This window comes from Dermacentor silvarum, chromosome 1 (genome assembly GCF_013339745.2).
Source record: "Dermacentor silvarum isolate Dsil-2018 chromosome 1, BIME_Dsil_1.4, whole genome shotgun sequence".
Lineage (NCBI taxonomy): Eukaryota > Metazoa > Arthropoda > Arachnida > Ixodida > Ixodidae > Dermacentor > Dermacentor silvarum.
In genome coordinates this window covers 122,525,747-122,543,790 of record NC_051154.1, presented here as the reverse complement: position 1 = coordinate 122,543,790, position 18,044 = coordinate 122,525,747, and the positions used below count along the sequence as shown (strand labels likewise).

Sequence of the window (18,044 nt, the reverse complement as noted above, 5' to 3'; positions counted from 1 at the left end):
GTTAACCTACCCGCTCGTATGCGTATAGTGTAGCAGGGAGCCACACCGGCACGCCCCGTTATGTCAGGGCTGTTAGTTCGGAGTCGGACCATTCCGACCGTGACAGGGCAGAGCCGCTCGTCAATTCAGGACCAGTGGTCTGACCTGCGAAGTGCGCCATTCCGACGGCTGCCCATCGGTGGGCACCGATGGAAGGCGTTCTCAGCGCGCTCCGCAACCGTTTCCTCGGAGGCTGCCCTCTTGCTTTAGGTTTCGCGCGTTTCCGGTTTTTCCTTCCAAACGAAGGGCGCGCGCGCGCTGGCGCTCCTATTTGCGCGCGCGTTTTGGCGCGCTCGGCGTCGGCTATTGTTGCGCGTGACGCGTGCGCAGAGGCACCGAACGAGGAGCGCGCTGTCGAACCCGCCCCCCGCATCCCTCCTCCGCGGCTCTCCTCCCGTCTTCCTCCTCGCCGACGCTGTCGCGTACATCGCAGGTCACCGGCGGCAGTCGGGCGTTTGGCGCCGGACGTGCGGTGTGCGCTGTGTCCCAGGACATTTCGCACCTTTCTCTTGGGCGCTGTGCAGGCGGTGTACGTACTACGAGCCGTCGTCGTCGTGTACTGGTAGCCGGGGCCTTCTTGGGACCTCGCGTGCGATCAAGTGTCGCGAGGACGCCGCAGCGCGTCCCCGAGTAGCGCCGCGCGCGCGTCTCCGGAGCGCGTGGTGCCGTCGACACGTGACAGCCTCTCTGCGGCCAGTGGCGCTCTTCGTTTGTGCGCGCGGAAATACGGTCGCAGCTGAGGGCGGCGTCCTCCAGGCCGAAATGGGAGGCCTCCCCCGATGGACAGTCTTCCGCACCTGGGTCCGAGTGCTGCAAAGATCATGAGCTGTCTTTCTAGGCGGCGACCGTTACGCAAGCTCCTACGCGCGTACCAGCAGCCCGCCTAACCGCTGTCCACCACGTGCACTCCATTCGGTGCTGTCCTGACCTCCGCGGAGCTCTTGATTCCCTTGTGCGCGTACCACCTGGTGACATGTGATAGCGTGTGACACCTGTCCTCGTATCTCTCGCAATGCGCACAATGTGCCGGGTGACGCGTGTGCTCCTGTGACAGACGGGTGCCGTCTGACGATGTTAGACGAAGACGACGAAGCAGTCAGCAGTTTTTCCTTGTGCGTTTCTTCGGTTCGCTGACCAGTCAGCGTTTCTGAACGCCCGCACGCACAGCTTCAATGTCACGGCGGAAGCAATCCAACCCCAAGCCACTGAAAAGTGAGTAGCGAGCGCTGCACGCTGTCACGTCCTGCAATCCCTGCACCGAGTTGTGTTGTTCGTCGTGTCGTGGTGACCGCGGCCGCTCTTGTGTTCGTTATGCACGTTTCTTGGTTCATTACGGAGTACCATCAAGAAGAGAGTGAAAGGGTTTGCAAATCTGCCGCAAAAGTGGTACCTTTCGTCTCGTTTGTGCGTGCAGCGCAGTTAAACCTGTCTTGATATGTTGCACTGAATTCATCGTGTGAGCTGAATGGTATAAAGCTGGTAGACTCCGCGTGACGCGGGACCCCGTCGGGAGGAAGGAACACCGACTAGTTGTCGCTGTCCTTTCCTACGACGGGAAAGCTGCTTGACCCTCTATAACGCGCTGTTATAGCTGACCAGCCACGCGCAGGAAAGCCTTGCGCGTGGTTCGTCAGCCCCACCGCCAACGCAGTGTTGACCGTCACTGTCGCCTCCCGTTGTGTGCACGGAGCAACAGTACGCTCGCTCTTTGAGTCCTCACGTTCCTTTTTTGTTTCTTTGCTCAACGTGATTGAAATTTCGTCGTGAACCTGCATGGCGTCGTCGTCCCCCAACCCGTTTCGCGAAATTATCTTGACTGCATTGCATGTGCGTGTTTTACTCGCATGGCGTGCTTTACCTCACCATGCGAGCTATAGGGCGAAGACTGCTATTAACGCAAGCACGGTGTGCTATTCACAAGTACTAACAAATCATTCAACTGGAGCTGCTTCTGCTGATGCCCCTTTTCATGAAAGTATTTATTTCGACATAACTTAATATAATTCACAGCTTCTCATTTCTACAGTGGGTCATAATCTGTTGATGAGGGTACACTAAGAGCTTCCATCATGGTTGGGCGTTTCGTGCACACGCGCGAACGTGGGTTCACGACGCCTGTGAGACTCGATCAAACATAAATTCATTTTTATTTGACTTGACTTGAGGCCTTGGGCCAAGTGTTGTGCTTTTGTAAATGCCGCGCTTTGTGCGTGGAGAAGCTTCAGTGCTCCAAGCGCTTTTTCGAATCTTCTCAGCGATCTAGTCCTGCCGAAGGAAGTATGCGTCCGGGCAGCCTACACGCCGGGTCTTCTCGTTCCCTATGTTTCGGGCATTAACTGTGATGAAGGCGCTAAATTACAACTGAGCGGAATTTTATGTATCTCTATCTACGGAACGCCAGCGACGTGTCGACGACTTTAGTCCCAGACAAATATTCAAAAGGAATCTCGAGTTATTGTAGCAAAAGAAGAGCACCAGAAGAGCGACGCCATTAAACGCTGTACCGATCATTAAGAAAGAAATGTACTGATGCCAGATGCCGTCGTTTACAAAGGAGAAAAAATGCCCAACCGCGTGGTCCGACGAACGCAATAACATTTGCTGAGAACAGGCGAATCGAGTTCACGTTACGTTACGGGGAGCGGGAATGTTATACTGCTGTCTTTCCGCAGGCCTTTCTCTTTTGGATACGTGCGGTCCTTCAACGCCCAAGAAGCGAATTCATTAAAGCATGCGGAAAATGCCCGGCGCTGTATTAAGGTAGTATACCTTCCAATTGGCTGCCAGCGCCGCTTTCACTTGAGCGGTTAAATGACGCCGCTCGAAGCTGGTCCTGTAGGTGAGGAAACGGCGCTTTTGCGGGCGGAGGTCAGCCGCCCTACATTTTTGTCCACCGGTTTGTCGTGCACTGCTCGACGCCGACCGATGCGAGCATGGTCTTGGCAGGCTGCGCGCTTTCCAGCTCACATTCGCACCAACTGGAATCAAGTCTCACGCAAGCGTCGCGCACAAACTGGTTGGCACCTGAATGGCTTGGCACTGACTGCCGCTTCGCGCGACAATCCTCGTACGATAACCGCCTTTCGGGAAGAAAAAATGGTCCCAGCTCGTAGCAGCGAGTAAACTTATTTCACGGTGTCTATTATCGCCGTATTAATAAATAACGGCCCTGTCGCTCTATTCTTGGCACGAAGACGCAGTGTGACGAAGAAGCCCATGGGAAGCAACGAACCCTCCAACCCCGTTTGGTTACTGCGCCACAGTACGCAACAAAATCTCGGGAATTGGCCGCCGTGTACTGTTAGTTATTCAGCTGGAATTTTGCTTACTCTGTGTGCTATCACCGCTGCCACACTTCGCCACCGGACTGAAGCTACAGCCAGTGAACTAGCTGCTCTGCGGGCAGCTTTTGTTCATATTCTGGGTCAAAGAGTTCAATCAGTGGTCATCTTCACCGACTTATACGAGGTGGCCTGCAGTTGCTGAAATTAAAACGCACTGAAGAGCATGACAAGCTGCTCTTCAGTGCCTTTTAATCAGACGTCTATGTATGAAAGTCTGCGAACTGCAACACAGCACTATGTCGCAGTGGTAGCCTGGCCTGTTCTATGTCTTGCCGGAGCCGCGCATGGCATTTCGATGGAGTCAATCGCCATGAAAGACTCGGCGACTCTAGTGTACGTTGTCACGTTGCGTTCGCAGTGTTCTGTGTGGTGCGATGCGAACCTTCAATAGGGGACCTATTTACAAAATTGATCCTCCTTGTGAGTTTAGCATACCGTGAGGTCTCCGCAGACAATACCGAACATTCCTTCTCTACGTCAGGCTGAACGTGGCTTACACCAGCTACTTTAAATCGAAAATTGCGTTATTAGACTCGCTGGTGTGTTAAATGTGCAACGTTCCTGAGGACTTACACTGCAGTTGTTACTCATCAGACACGCAATCTCTGCAGTCTGCATTGCATTTTATACCGCGACTCGAGCTTGAAACTACGGGCCGTTCTTGACCCGTCGGGAATCACTGCTTGGGCATTGCTCGCAACAGAGAACTACTGAGAACTACATGCATTAATGGGACTGTATGAACAGTGTCAGTGTGTGTGCATGTCCGTGGATGTAGATGCTGTTTTTGTGTTGGTATTATCACCGTGTATATCATATTTCTCACCCAACACCTGGAGTAGCATGTGAAGCCGTCAGCCAGGCAAATATTTTCAGCTTTCATTTAAAGACTACATTGCTTTTATCTCTCCCCCCATGTAGACGCCACAGCAGGACGGACGGAGCGAAAAACAGATAAAGTATATGTAAAGTCAATGCAACCAGTACTTTGGCATGCCTTCAAGTCGCTCGTATCCTCCGTGTCTTTCTCTCCGCGTAAGGTCGCTGATAACTATAAAAGCAACTTGAATTATCTGTAAATACCGACCTTCATTGTATGCCAAGCAGCCCTTTGTCAGAAAGGTAGGATGTGAGAAAAACTTTTTTTCCTAATATATATATGTAACTGCTGGCTGTTTGGCTCTGCAGTCTTGTCTTCCTTGCGCCCCGCCGCCTCAGCCGCGCACCGGCAGCTCCCGTGCCGGCTCCGCATCTCTCGCATGGCAACGAGGACACTACTGTGCCGGAGTTGTACAATTCCTCGTCACGTCCGCACTGGCTGTCCCGCCGAGGGATCTTACTGCTTTGTGCAATTTAGCTTTCACAGCGCGTTGCATACAGTTAGTACGAGTATAGCCTAGCTGCTCGGTTGCACCATATCTCTAAATCTTTTCGAAAATTCCCCGCACAATACGCGGAATTGTGCCGGTGTTTAAAAGTGCGCTGGTGATCTCTAGGCTTTCCCCCGTTTTATACAGAGAGGACGAGAAAGTCCCGTCTGATGAAGCAGAGCGGTCAATTGCCCGGCGCACGCTGCTGACGTCGAGTGCGAGCTGATTCGGCTGGACGTGTTACTGAAGTGGGGAGCGTAATCACCAGTTTGCGTAGCAGTTTCGAACGTTTTTCTGGACTCAAAGGCGAGCCAAAGGTGCCACTGAAAATTTCTCGTGCTGACCCTTAGGCATTCTTTGGTTTAGAAATGACCATTTCCAACACACACCTTAAGGGTCGCGCGAAAAAGAAAATCATTTAGAAAGCACAATTACTTTGTACCATCGGTGGTATAACACTGAATGTTGTGGTTCTCGTCAGATCACCGAAGTTAACCAGCATTTGGCTTTTTTCAGTGCTTGGAAGTGAGACCACCTGCAAATGCTGACCGCTGCTGTTCTGCTTCAGTATAGTTCAGGTGACCCCCTTGAGCGAGGCAGTCACGTTGTCTGCACCAAGAAATGTTAACTGTGCACACAGTGCTGAATATTTGCTCGGTGCTATATTTGTACAGCACCGTGTGCGAGTTATCGCGTATACAATGTAGCATGCGCATACTTCTGACTTTCTTGATTAAGTAAAATTGATGCCTCTTCATTCAACTCTTCATTACTCAGGTTCTGTGCCACACATATAGAAAGTTGCTCTTTCTTTCACTTAGATTTAGCGATCCTAAAAATGAAGAGTATTGCTCTTTTGGCATGCAGTAGTACATGAGGCGCAGGAAGACACGACACTCTTCCCGTATCTGTGTACTTTTCTTTATCACGAATGGCACACGTTCTGCCGTTTATCATACATATATATGATGCACGAGCTAGTTTATTAGTTCTCTCTTATCCTCTCGCCGGACTGTGGATACCGCGCGCTGCTTTTTCCTGTATAGAACCGTAAATAAATCATCCTTCGTGGCCCTAAAGTGTCGAATCAGCCAACGCAGAGGAATTTTTTTATTTATTATTATTATTATTTTTTTTTTTTTTGCTGCTGAAAATGCGCACTTAGCTAGGCAACAAGTATCAGGCAACAGGACTCACTCGTTTTAGAGAGGGTAACTACATGTTAAGTTTTGTTCATTTATTCTAGTGTTCGTTTCGCACTGGCTGCAGGTGCAGTTGTGCCCCAAACGGTGTGCAAGACCAATTTCTGAACGTTGTGCACATTTTCCACGATTTCAATGCCACAAGGTGGTAGTCTAGCTTTGTGACGACGTTATCGCGCGTACTACGAACTGGAAACCGGTAGCGAAGAGCATTGACACGTGGCTTTCGCGTCGCCCCAGTATGCTCAGGTGAATGCATTGCCTTAACACTCTTGTGTCGCACAGTTCAGAAGGAATCAAGTTGCCTCATCGCTGGCACAGAGGGTACGTCAAGCTTAGCTGGGCTTGACAAGTTACGCTGCTGTGACTAACGCGGATAGCTATCTCCTGCCAAACAGTGGGCACCGGAAAAGACCTGCTAGGTCCATCATGCTCGCAACAACTTAGGATGGCCTGATACCATGGTTGCAAACTTCCATTCATTGTCACAGCGCACCGAGTGGACTTATGCTGAGGCGGAGCGTATATAAGAGGCGATATTCAGCGCGTTCAGCCTAGCCTACGCTGTGAGATCTGTAAGGAAGTATCTTTGGTGTGTCTTACTGCCGAAGATGTTTCCCAACAACTGACCCACGTGTTTCCAAACGTGCTGGTCAGTATTTGTGTTGCCAAGAGCAACGGTATTGCTTGATGTGGCACCTTTTCCACAAAAACGAGCAAAACTTAGGCGACAACATGTGTAACCGCATTTTGCTGCCCCATTGTTCTCCTTCCTTTACATGCATTTTTCGCGGCGGGTGCTGTGAAGCTATGCACAGGTATTTTCCCCGCTTATTTTATTTGCGAGACGCTCGAACTCAGCGTGTGCCCGGAGATCGCGATATTGATCCCTTGTAGTTTCTTGCGCATTACCTAGTCCCTCTAAAGAGCTTCTGCTATCTGGAAAGACAACTCATATCTGCGTCTACAAGGCGGCAGTGTGGTCCCCGCGTGCTTAAAGTTTCATACTGAGAATGCTCTAGAGGGAAATATAAGTTCGCCGTCAGTATATATGGCTTTTCAGGTGGCATGGGATTGATTGGCCCTACATTGTTTTGCCTAAACATCATTCTTCTGGCTTCGCACGACCTTGTGGATTTTTGTATCGGCGATTCTGAAGCTTATGTTTCATAGTAAATTCATTGTACGGCAACAATGAGCCTCATTTAGCCTGTCATTTCTACCATACGATGATTTACAAAGCGTTTCCAGCAAACATAATTGTTTAGAATATAAAAAAAATATAGTTACGCATGGTGATTGTTCCTTACCAATCATCATCTAGATTTAGCGACAGGTATACTCAAAAGCCGGGATTAATTAGTCCACGGCAAATTACAGAAATAAGTAAATTTGCCCTAAGTTCAAAATACTTGTAGCATAAAGAAACGTTGTCAGGCTAGTACGAAAAATACTTGAACCACAACGACTGTGCCCGCTTCGAACGTAACCAGTGACTGCTTCCTTCGAGTAATGAAAACCAACGGGTCTTAGCATAGAAAGGAGGGAAAAATAAAAACGTTCGAAAGGCTCTACATTGGGTGCCATGACTTGCTCGGTGGGAAACAGGTCAGGAAGTGGTATGTAAACATGTCTTTATTTACATGTAAACATGTAAGCATTTACTGACCGCGCTGACCTACTCCATTACAATGCAACAAAGTTCTTGGTGTGCATCAGATCTTGCATGGCCTCCTAGATTGTGACGTGCTGCTGGCGTACGGCGATATCGCCGCTCGTCCTCAGACAGCACACGCAACGCACTGCGCACGAGGTAAAATGCACTGGAAAAGCCGAGTTTCACTCTATACTGAATTCAGTTTGAATTGTCAGATGGCGTGGATACATTTTCTGTGGTCAAGAGAGTCGTTTTAGCAGAATTTGGGGTCATGGTGCATGGACGCGTCAGATTTCCGCCTAGTTATTTTAGTGTGAAACGATTTGGCTGTCATCGTGCAGCTCGTTGGCTGCCACGACTGCGTCTCTTCTCAGCGGAGCCGCTCATTTGGCCGTTGTCCTTCTCCACCATCAACGCCCGCTGCTCTGCCACGTATCCATGACAACGCGTCCCTCTGGCATACGCAGTAAATCTTACACACGTAGAGAGCCGCCACCCAGTGATGATTAATGCAGCATTATGTCGCCGATAATTCATGATGGAGGCAAGTTATGACAAACGAAGCCAACTTGTTTGCAGCTTGTTTTTGGGTGTGACATGTTGTCGTCCAACTGTTGTCCACCGAGAGGTGAGGCAGTTACAATGTCCGCGTCCTTTTCCTTTTGTTTTGAAAACAACAAAACTGTGGCTCTTACATGTTTCCCAACATTTCTTGGTCGTCCACTGTGACAACACTTTTCTCGTGCGCTTGCGCGCAGTGTGACGCCGGCCTACTTAATGTCTATGCATTGTGAATGGGCTGTTATGGTGACTCCTCAGAGCAGCTAATGCTGCGCCGTAACCTGCGGACGTTTGCCTTAGTGACATGCACCTAATGATTGGCAACGTTGATTCAAGTGACATCGTTCAGTCTTTCCACCTAAACAGCGATCTACGCTGGTTTCTTTGAGAACGACGCCGTGTATACAATTTCGCTGTGGTTCGCGAGTACTTTTCCAAGAAACCTGGCGCCGCATTTCGTGGTCTATCTGCAGCATTTCCAAGCTAAATTTTCATCGCTGAAAGCGCACTGGCTATCATCGCTGACGTAGTGTGCACTTTATGCTTGAACAGACTGTTCATCTACGAGTTCTTTAGTCGCATCCATGGGCGCTGCCTACTATCCGCGTGCATATGCTGCGACTCCGAATTTATTCACAAAGGTTTTCTTTCGTTCGTAAGTGCTCATTGTACGGTCACCATTTCTTAATGATATTTCCAGCGTCAGAATTGGCTGGAATTTTCTCTGCGAATAATTCTAGCTTAAGATCTTTTTGGGAATACGGGCCTGGCCGCCTCCATATCATTATGTTCACGGTCCACTCGGAGTGAGCGGTGGTGAACCGTGCATAAGCGAATGTTATTTTGAAACATTTTTGTTACGCCAAATAAAAAAATCTTACTCTCTCCTGAACTATTTGCGCATCGAAGAACAATAGCGGTTAAGTAATGAATCTGTTAACGGTACTTCTAATGCCGTTCTTATAAGCGGTTCTACGCTTCAGACAAGGCAGGCGCTAACTTATTCAGCAAGCCGCGGTTCCCATTGCGCTGATTATGGTTCGAAATTGCTTGTGTAAAGTTTGTGTGTGGGATGGGGCGAGAGGGAATAAAACTAATAATTAAGCAGTTTTTCTATCTGCAGGTGTTTCTTGCTGCTAGACAGGCGTCAGTCGGGTTTGAGCGAGTGGATGCTCTTTAATATGCATGCTCGTGATCTTTTTTAACCGTAAAAAGTGACTTACACGGAAAAACTCTGAGCGTATGTTCATGAAGGTAATTTCACTATATTGCTCCGTTCGGTTCTGTAGTCTGCTGCGTACAGGTGCGGCTGATAACCCACATACTGTGAGCTACGGCCGCGTTTCGCGCAGTTATTTCTGCAGCGAGGGCTCTATGTACTGCACGTGGGACTTCTTCTCTGATCCGGTCGCTCCTGCAGGTTACAGAACGAACGCGTTATGGCGACACAAGAGTCCAAGCAGCTTCAACGGATACCTGGCCATCTTTTGAAGCTGCAAGACTTCATTGTGATGGGTTTGTAAGCACGTTGATCGTCGGTACACTATTTGCATAGAGTGTCTGTCCGCACGCAGGTTCTCTTACTAAGGCCGGTACGAATACAAGTGCGTCAAACGGTGCTAAATATCCCTTTAAAATGAAGTCAAATTCAGTTTAATGGTCGAAGTATGAACAGCCTCCTGCAGAAGGAAGCAGCTGCATCATAAATCGGGGCGATAAGTTGACGTTTAAATAAAGCACTTAGCTGGGCACTGCGCGCAGCTCAGACATGCCTGCGAATGTGGGACATATTAGGCTTCAATTTACCTGATTGCTTAAGTACCTTGTCCCAAGGAGCGCGGTTAAGAGTGCAAGACCATACTGGTTTGTGAGAGACACCATAGTTGAGGGATTTGACAACAACCTATAATTTTTTAACGTGCGCCAGATCTATGCACAATTATGCTTTTCCAATATCGCCACCGTCTAATTGGAGCCGCCATGGCAGGTAATCGAACCCACAACAGAGCGCTTAGCAGTACAATCGTTCATCCAGCACGGCGAGTATAGGCAAAGAAGGAAAAAATACCTAGAGACGTGGCAGTATACTATATGCACCGGACACTGGCAAGATGGCGTTCCGGCTATTCCAGCTTCCTACAAGATCTGCTGACGCCAGCCACTTGGGCTCGGACAGAAATGAGACGCCATTCTGAACAGCAACGGACGCACGCCCGTTGCATGGCTTACTCGAACCTGATAAGCGAGCTTGCTTATCACAGCAGCGACCGACGGCAGCCTTCAAACGCATACGGCATGCACAGTTGAACATATACGTATATTATGTATATATGATATGCAGAGCGTGTAAACGCTCGCCTCGGTATCAACGCTGGTTAGAGAGCATCGTGAACGCGTAACGTTTCGTGCAAAATATGATTCCTCCGCTCGCTGTTGGCTATGCAATCTGGTGGTGCTGTCAGCATGGAAAGCTTGTGCGTCCGGTGCCCATAGATGAACGTGAGATGCCAGTCTAGCATAAAGTCCAAGAAATGATCTACGGGACATGCTTGGCCTGCGGGGATGTACCGCCTGCACGTTGCGAGCAAACGTTTAAGAATGAATAAACGTCAACGAAACTTGGTAAATAGTTGGCGCGTGCGCGTACGCATAGAGCAGAAAGCCAGCAGAACGTCTCCGACCTTCAATAAGCCAGAGTGCCTCCCATAGAGTTTCCTACAATAACTACTAGGGTGAACTCCGGCGCCGCGATTGTTCAGCCACCATGTGATTGATGGCTATAGTACATGGATCTGTCTGATCTTTGTGCTTGGAGATTTAGACGTTCTTGTGGCTTCGTTCTTTATCTGGGCCTAAACTAGTCTAAAATTTCAAAGCAATTTATAGTATTTTTAATACAGAAGGTAGTAAGACTCTGCAAGCACGTATAATGGCTGCTAATTGCAGTGGTTCCGCTTGTCCATTCGACCGTGGCGTAATGGTTTCGATATCGGCCTTCTGTGCTACAGGTCCTGTGTTGGAATCCTGCCGTCGGACAATTTTAATAACGTTGATTTAATTGCTTATAACGCAGTACTTTCTCAAAAATTATAACTTTGCAAATTCACGAGACCATTTAAAGCCGGAAGGACGCATTTTAGGCAAATCCATGCACTACCCATCATTCCCGTTGTGGAAGGACTGCGCTCCCGTAGACACTGGCGCCGCAGTTGCCGCTATAGTAATCATTGTATGAAACTCTATGACGCCTCCATCTTCTCAGAAAGCGAACGAGAGCAGTGTCAGCTGAGCAGGGCGTTTTCGCGAAATACTTTGCGTGTGACCGACGTCGAGGGGTGGCAAGCCGCGGGCACCAGCGGGCCATTCAGAAAACACCTACTGCCAACTGGCACGATGCTCGCTCGTCGACTTCCTCCGGCTCGCCCGCGCTGCCGGTGGCAAAATGACCAGCTGCGCGAGCCAGTGTGGCGGCCTGCTCTCGGACGGCGGCACAAGTGTGAAGAAACGTGACGCGAATGCTGCTTCTCACGTAGCTGACAGGCTGAATGACGGCGGCCACACTGCCGCATTCATTCGTAGGTTCGTTCAAAACACGGAGATAAAGAAAATAAAGCGAAAAAAAAGGGGGGGGGGGGGGGAGGCAGGAAAGATAGAGCGGAGCGCCGGCACTTGGGAAGTGACGCGTCAGCCAATCTTTTCATCTGGGTGGAGGGCTTGCTAATTATACATGGTGTAACCATATTTGAGGCGAGCGCCAGACATTGCGTCGACTTTTCGTCTTCATGGCGTAATCACGCGCACTTTATTCGAACTCAGTTCTCCAAACCTGCGTCCCTGGGTTTCTTTCGCGCGTATCTTGGAAAGCGCGCACACGTGCGTGCGTGTGTGTGCGTGCGGATGTGTGTGTGTGTGTGTGTAGCAGAGCCTTTCTGGCGGCCTCACTGGCGAGCTAAGTGAAATTCACCAGGCCGACCTGGTCTTGTATAGGCTTCTTGCACATGCCGAAACCTAATTATATATGTGCAAGTACCCGACGAGACCAAGTGCGCTTCGAGTAGTATGTGAGCGTATTTTTTCGCCTGTTGCGATTGTGCGTTCATATACAGTCAGTGTCGCGCCGTCACTTGGCCATTTCCATGCCAAGCCTCTTTCTGTGATGACCTCTGCACCATCCATTAAAGAGAAACCGTCAATCAGTTCAGAGTGATGGAGCATTCTTTTACAACTCTTATTTTCGCTATTTTTGCGTTACGACACAGTGAAGGCCCAACTTTCATTTTTTTTTTTGTTTAATTTCATGTCGAAACCCCCGAGCCGATGCGCCAGTGTGACACCACTGATTTCAAAGTGTTGTCTCGCATTTGGGCCTTGCGGGCGCAGTAAAAGTTTTCCAAGCTAGCCAAGCCCAGTCTGTGGCTCCATTACATTCCAACGCACTCCATGTTTACCGGTCAAAATGCATCACGCCACGACGAGCTGGCGCAAGAACGTCAAGGCGTCGTAGTCGTCCCCCGCCTCTTTCTTTTCCCTTTCTTTTCTGCGTCTTTTCGAGCTTATCGAGCTTTTTCTAGCGGCAGCAGTGGCTTTATTGGCATTGTAGTAAAGGAAATAAACTAGGAGAGAGCATTACGTCACGCAACCAGTCTTCCCGAGCTAACTCTCCGCGAAGCCATCCCTTCCGCCTTTTCTCTATAAAAAAATCGGCCCACCGCGTGACCTTGATTTCGGCGGGCTCTGGCCAGAGTGCTTGATTCCTGGCAGGTCTTAATCGACGCGCACTTGTTTGCGCGCTGTGCGTGCCAACCGTTCTTTGCACATTTTTCTCCCACTATGTTTGTGCTACTTCGGTTGTTTATTGTTAACGCATTCATTTTATCGTCTTCGTTGCAACGTGCGAATGTGGCAGCCGCACGTTGCAGTCGCGCACCCGTTGTCTCCTCGGAAGATCGGGCGCTGCTATAGCGCCGTGGTGGAAGACACCAACGTTTACCGCACCACGATCACGTGTTGGGCCAACTTTTCCTGGCTTGCTTCCTCTGTGGTAATAAGGGTGATTTACTAATGCAACCCAACTTATTTGCCTCTTTAGTCTCCCTCTAACATCATCATCATCATCTCTCTCTGTCCCTTGCTGCACTCCGCCACTATGGAGACGTGAAATGAGTGAGCAGAGGGAACGGAAGCTAGGAGGAGAGGGAAACAACATTTGTTATATTGTAAGTGGCACATGACTAAATTGCGTACGGAAAGAGATCTTCCGTAATCTCCATCCGGCACTGCGCGTCCAGACAGTGAACAGCCTGCTGAGGATGTGTTTCTTTTTCTTTTGACGTTTCCAGAAAAAAAAAAAAAAGTATTGGACGTGGCAGTATAGGATGGCAAAACTGACCGTGCTCATTTTCCCTTCTTTCCTTCTCGTACTTTTTTTACAGGAGCTCAATTTCATCCGCTTCAAGACTTCTCGCGGAAAGAACCAGGGCATATTTGCGTACGAGGACGCAAGTGCACAGACGGGGCGTGGCGCTTTGGGATTATCTTTGACCGCCCGTTATAAAATAGAAATGCCTAAAATCGGCCCTGATCAGCGTTTTAGTTGGAGTATAAACGTTACATAAGTACTCCGCGCGCTATCATTTGTGCCGCTACTTAGGAGCAGAATAGTGTCGCAGGTCGCGCCGGCGCCTGGTCCCGTGATGACAAGGGAGTTCCGCAACAGTTTAATCTGCGGACTATTCGGGTGTCGACGATGTCGTCAAGGGGAGGGGGGGGGGGGGGAGCGAAATAATTCACTTTGGATCAAATGAACCTTTGCGGCCCATCAGTGCGGAAAGCTCTAGCCTGTGCGTTCGCGGTGTTCTTTACCAAGTCGTCGTTAATATGCTCCTCGCGATACTACAAGCATACAGTGCAGCATCGGTTTCTTTCAGCGTTCCTTATGAGGCGCGCCCGACGCATCCGTCCGGCGCCGCCGCATGGGCGAGGCATGGCCCTATACGATGGCTCATTTTTCAGGGCGTCCCGAGACAGCCATTTGCTTCGCCGATATGACGTGTCTAGACTGGACGTGCGGCTCCCCGCAGCTCGCGAGTAAGATGCGCAGTGCGGAGAGAAAAAAAAAAAAATGCAGAGAAAGAAGGGCCAGGGTAAAGACTAGCGCTTCGGAAACCTTGACGCGTCTTTTGCCCTTAGCCTATCACTGATGGACGTGTTTTGCAGGGCTGGCCGGAGATACCTTCCTGGGAGCGGCTCTGCTGGTCTCCGATAGTGGGAGTACAGAGGAGACAGATATGCAACTGCGATAGCGAGTTCTTCACCTAGCTTCGCGGGGTGGACGATTACAGATGCTCCCTTCTGAGGTCTCCTGCGCTGCCGCTCTCTCGCCTGACGCTTGCAGCCCGTCTCGCTGCGTGTGTATATAGATACGCGCTCGCATTGTTGTGTTTTTGTTTCCAGCGCTTTTCGAGGGTGCCTTTTTTTATTTCTTGTCCGCGGCGAGTGCGTGCTCTTTCCGAATCCCCCGTCCGTTCGCGTGTATTGATATGACTTAAACGGGCGATACGGAGGCGGCGCAGCAGTGCTCGCTGCGGGCGTACCCATTTATCGGCCATCTTGCGCGAGCAAGCAGACGTTCCTGGAGGCGCGCGAGTGCCTGCGTGTCTGCGCCGAATCTGAGACGAATGCTATGCGTGTGTTTTGTATGTGCCCCGCGCGGGATCGCAGGCGCGAGTTATCGGCGGCTCTCGATACGCGGCCGGGGCGGCCTGATAAGGCTTGCGCCACGGGGGCTTCGAATACTGCCCGCGAGTGTGCCCACGCTTCGCAGTGGCGCCTTTAAGTGGTCTACCGGCGCCCGGCCGACGAGTTTTTTTCTCTTCCTTTTCACTGTGCTGCCGTTTGCCGATTGGCGTTTTATGACCGCTCGCGCCCTGACGTTGGCCAGGGCGTCGGCAGTGTCGCGGGCAGGCCACTATTTGTCGCGTATCACCGTGACCCCGCATTTATTTCTCGCTGTAGGGGTCACTGCAGCAGCGGCGCAGCCTCGCTGACGTGTATTCACATTTACGTGCACGTGTGCGTACTTGCACGTACCCGTGCATGCCTTCGAGATATCGGGCCCGAGCAGTGCACTGCATATTCACGGGAAACAGTGTTGCACACGTGACGATCGCACGCACTGCCCCTTTTTCGGTCTTCTTTTTTCTCTTCTTCTTGTTTTTAACTTTATCCCAGGCAAAGTTTTGATCGTTATTCATAAGGGCTCAATAAAAGCATAGATAGGTTATGAAAAAGTTTTACGCCGAGCCCATCTCTGTAGCGACGAAGATCAGCGGGCATCACGTAATCGCAAATTCTCGCCAAGTCAGGGGCGCTCACCAACTGTGAACACTCTGGGTCGGAATCTGGTTTGGGTGACACGCCCCACGCGACGACGTATGACGGGCAAGTCATAGCGACCTTTGGACATGGATGGCACGCCGCTTCCTTTCGGGCGGTCGTGAAAGAGACTTAAGTCTATAAAGTTAGCCAACTTTTGCTATATTCCTTGGCGTAAGCAAGACAGGATAAAACTACAGGCTGAGATAGAAGACAGAGTGAGAACTGCCCGTCACGTGCTTTGCGAGACTATGAGGGGAATGTTCATTGATCCGGAAGAGAGAGACAAAATAGTCAAGGCTTATGTTATCTATAGGGTCGCAGTATTGTCCTTCTGTGTGGGGGTAGCTACGTAGCAGGAACGCCTTCTAAAGAGGAAGGCGTGCTTTAATTAAATGCGTCAAGGGCAGTTTGTGGGCTGTGGCGTTCGCAGCAAATTTGTTTGGTTAAAGAGACCGTGTGCCGGTTTTAAGGGGCCCGCACTTCTGAGGCGCAATCACCCTAAAGTGTCCATACTCTCAGTGGCTTCTTCAGGAAATGCATGGCAATGCACAAGGGCCGAGCAGTGCTCTGCTTGCGTTTTCTATCAATCTGACCGCTTGTGACTGAACGACGAACGCTTGAGCCTATGTGTGCCTACTCTGAACTTCTCTCCTTCTTTTTGTCCTCTTTCTCGCTTTTTCTAGAGTATCCAACCGGTGTCAGCTTGGTTATATTGCCGTAGCCTTATCACTTCTCTCTCTCTCTCTCTCTCTCTCTCGGAAAATATATGGAATATATTTAAAGAGCATACTTGAACCTGCAATCTCCCAAGATTATAAGTGTAAGAACGTCGGCAACACTGAAAAGAAGGTTTTTCTTTAATACGAATACAGCCGAACCCGGATATACCGAACCCACATATAACGAATTATTGTGTATAACGAACAGCAGTGAAATACCCTTGAAATTTTTTTTATATATCGAATTGTTTGTGATCCCCTTCAATTGCGATATACCCGGCTCCGTATATATATATATATATATATATATATATATATATATAATTGCGACATGCTTCTCCAGAACTCTGCCTTTACCGAATGCAGGCACTTATTTATTCATTTTTGGTCGGATAATCAAATGCATCCCTTCTACCTTTGCTATGCTCGCTTCCGACGGCGGGAGCGCTCGCTGGACGCCGGCATCGCCGAGGCAGATGTTGTGAGAAAACCGACAGCACAAGGCGATTGCAACGACACCCCTCGAGGGAGCCGGAAGGGTGCAAGAAGACGCACCTGTTAGGGTGGACCACTAGACTGCGAGCATGTACGTGGTAGTAATACACGGTTTGAAGGCAGCGCCACATGTTAGCAAAATATATTCGTGTAGTTGCAAGCAAGAAAAAGAAAGATGATAGTAATAATGAAATGAAGGCGGAAAATCAACAACGCTAGCGAAAAAAAAAAAAAACCCACATTTGATGAAATACGGAGCAGTCTTGGCAGCGGCTGAGGCATAAGTATTTATTGTTACGCCCTCGTGAGACGGCAACCTATTCCTTTACGATGTCTGACCGCCGTGTGTCGGCTCATGTAACCGGTGTATGACTCTCCGTGGTACACCTGAGCTATATAATTCCTCGTTTAAGAGATACGACGAAGCTTGTTTCTGTGATACCGAGACATGATCTTTCTATCGGCATGCCATAACCCCAGGACATGTTCCGATGGTATACCAACCCAAGTAGTCGCATGGACTGCGCACGCTGACCGTGCTGCCTTCGGGTGTGTGGAGCGCATGGCCTCGCTGTAGCTTTGTCGCCTGTACCTGAAGGCTGATGAGAGCACCGATTGGTGCGGCTGCGAACCGTGTACAAGCCGGCCTCCTTGTTCGCGGTTATCTGCCGGGTTACATTGAGCCACGTCAAGGAAGGTGTACATACCTCGTGCATACGACTTGAAGGTAATTCCAGTGTGGTCACTGTACTGGAAACCTGTGTCGTTACGCTTTTATTTTCAACACGTGCATAAATAGTCGCGCGATGGAGGAGGTATTTGTCACCACTTGTGTATTTATTTAAAGGCTAAAGTGGTTTTTCACCGGGTCCAAAATTTTTATATAGGAAAATTTTATATCTTCGACAGAGGCCGTAGTGAAATCCAAGCCATTACATTCTAAAATTGGTATCGTCTATTCAACGTTCGTCAAAGTACCATAAAAAAAGACTTACTTTGCTGAAGGGGAAGCGGAGTTTAAGCCACGTGGCCCTTGCGGGCAGCCGTATGCCCAGTACGGAAAACATTAGGACCCGCGAGTTGCCGAGCTCTCTGCTCGCACGAGAATAATTTTGGTCTGTTTGGGAGCATCCGTGACGGAACTTCGGAGAGGAAGCGCGAAATGCATCGGCAGCGTTCATTCGAGAGTGTGTACCAAGTGCATGACAGTGAGTCAGACAATTAAGAAGCGTATTTTCTCCGCAATTTTTTATTAATAATTCCCTTGCAGTAACCCGCGC

At 49.7% G+C, this 18,044-nt stretch overlaps 1 protein-coding gene across 1 annotated transcript in view; it reads left to right on the top strand.

Annotated features, from left to right (window-relative positions):
* The first annotated feature begins 502 nt into the window (after positions 1-502).
* Positions 503-18,044, top strand: part of LOC119435957 (zinc finger protein ush) — a 364,337-nt gene continuing 346,795 nt past the window's right edge. The window contains exon 1 of the mRNA XM_037702670.2: positions 503-1,251. Coding sequence (XP_037558598.1) covers positions 1,212-1,251 — 40 coding nt within the window. The 5' untranslated portion in view covers positions 503-1,211. The remainder of the gene's footprint in view (positions 1,252-18,044) is intronic.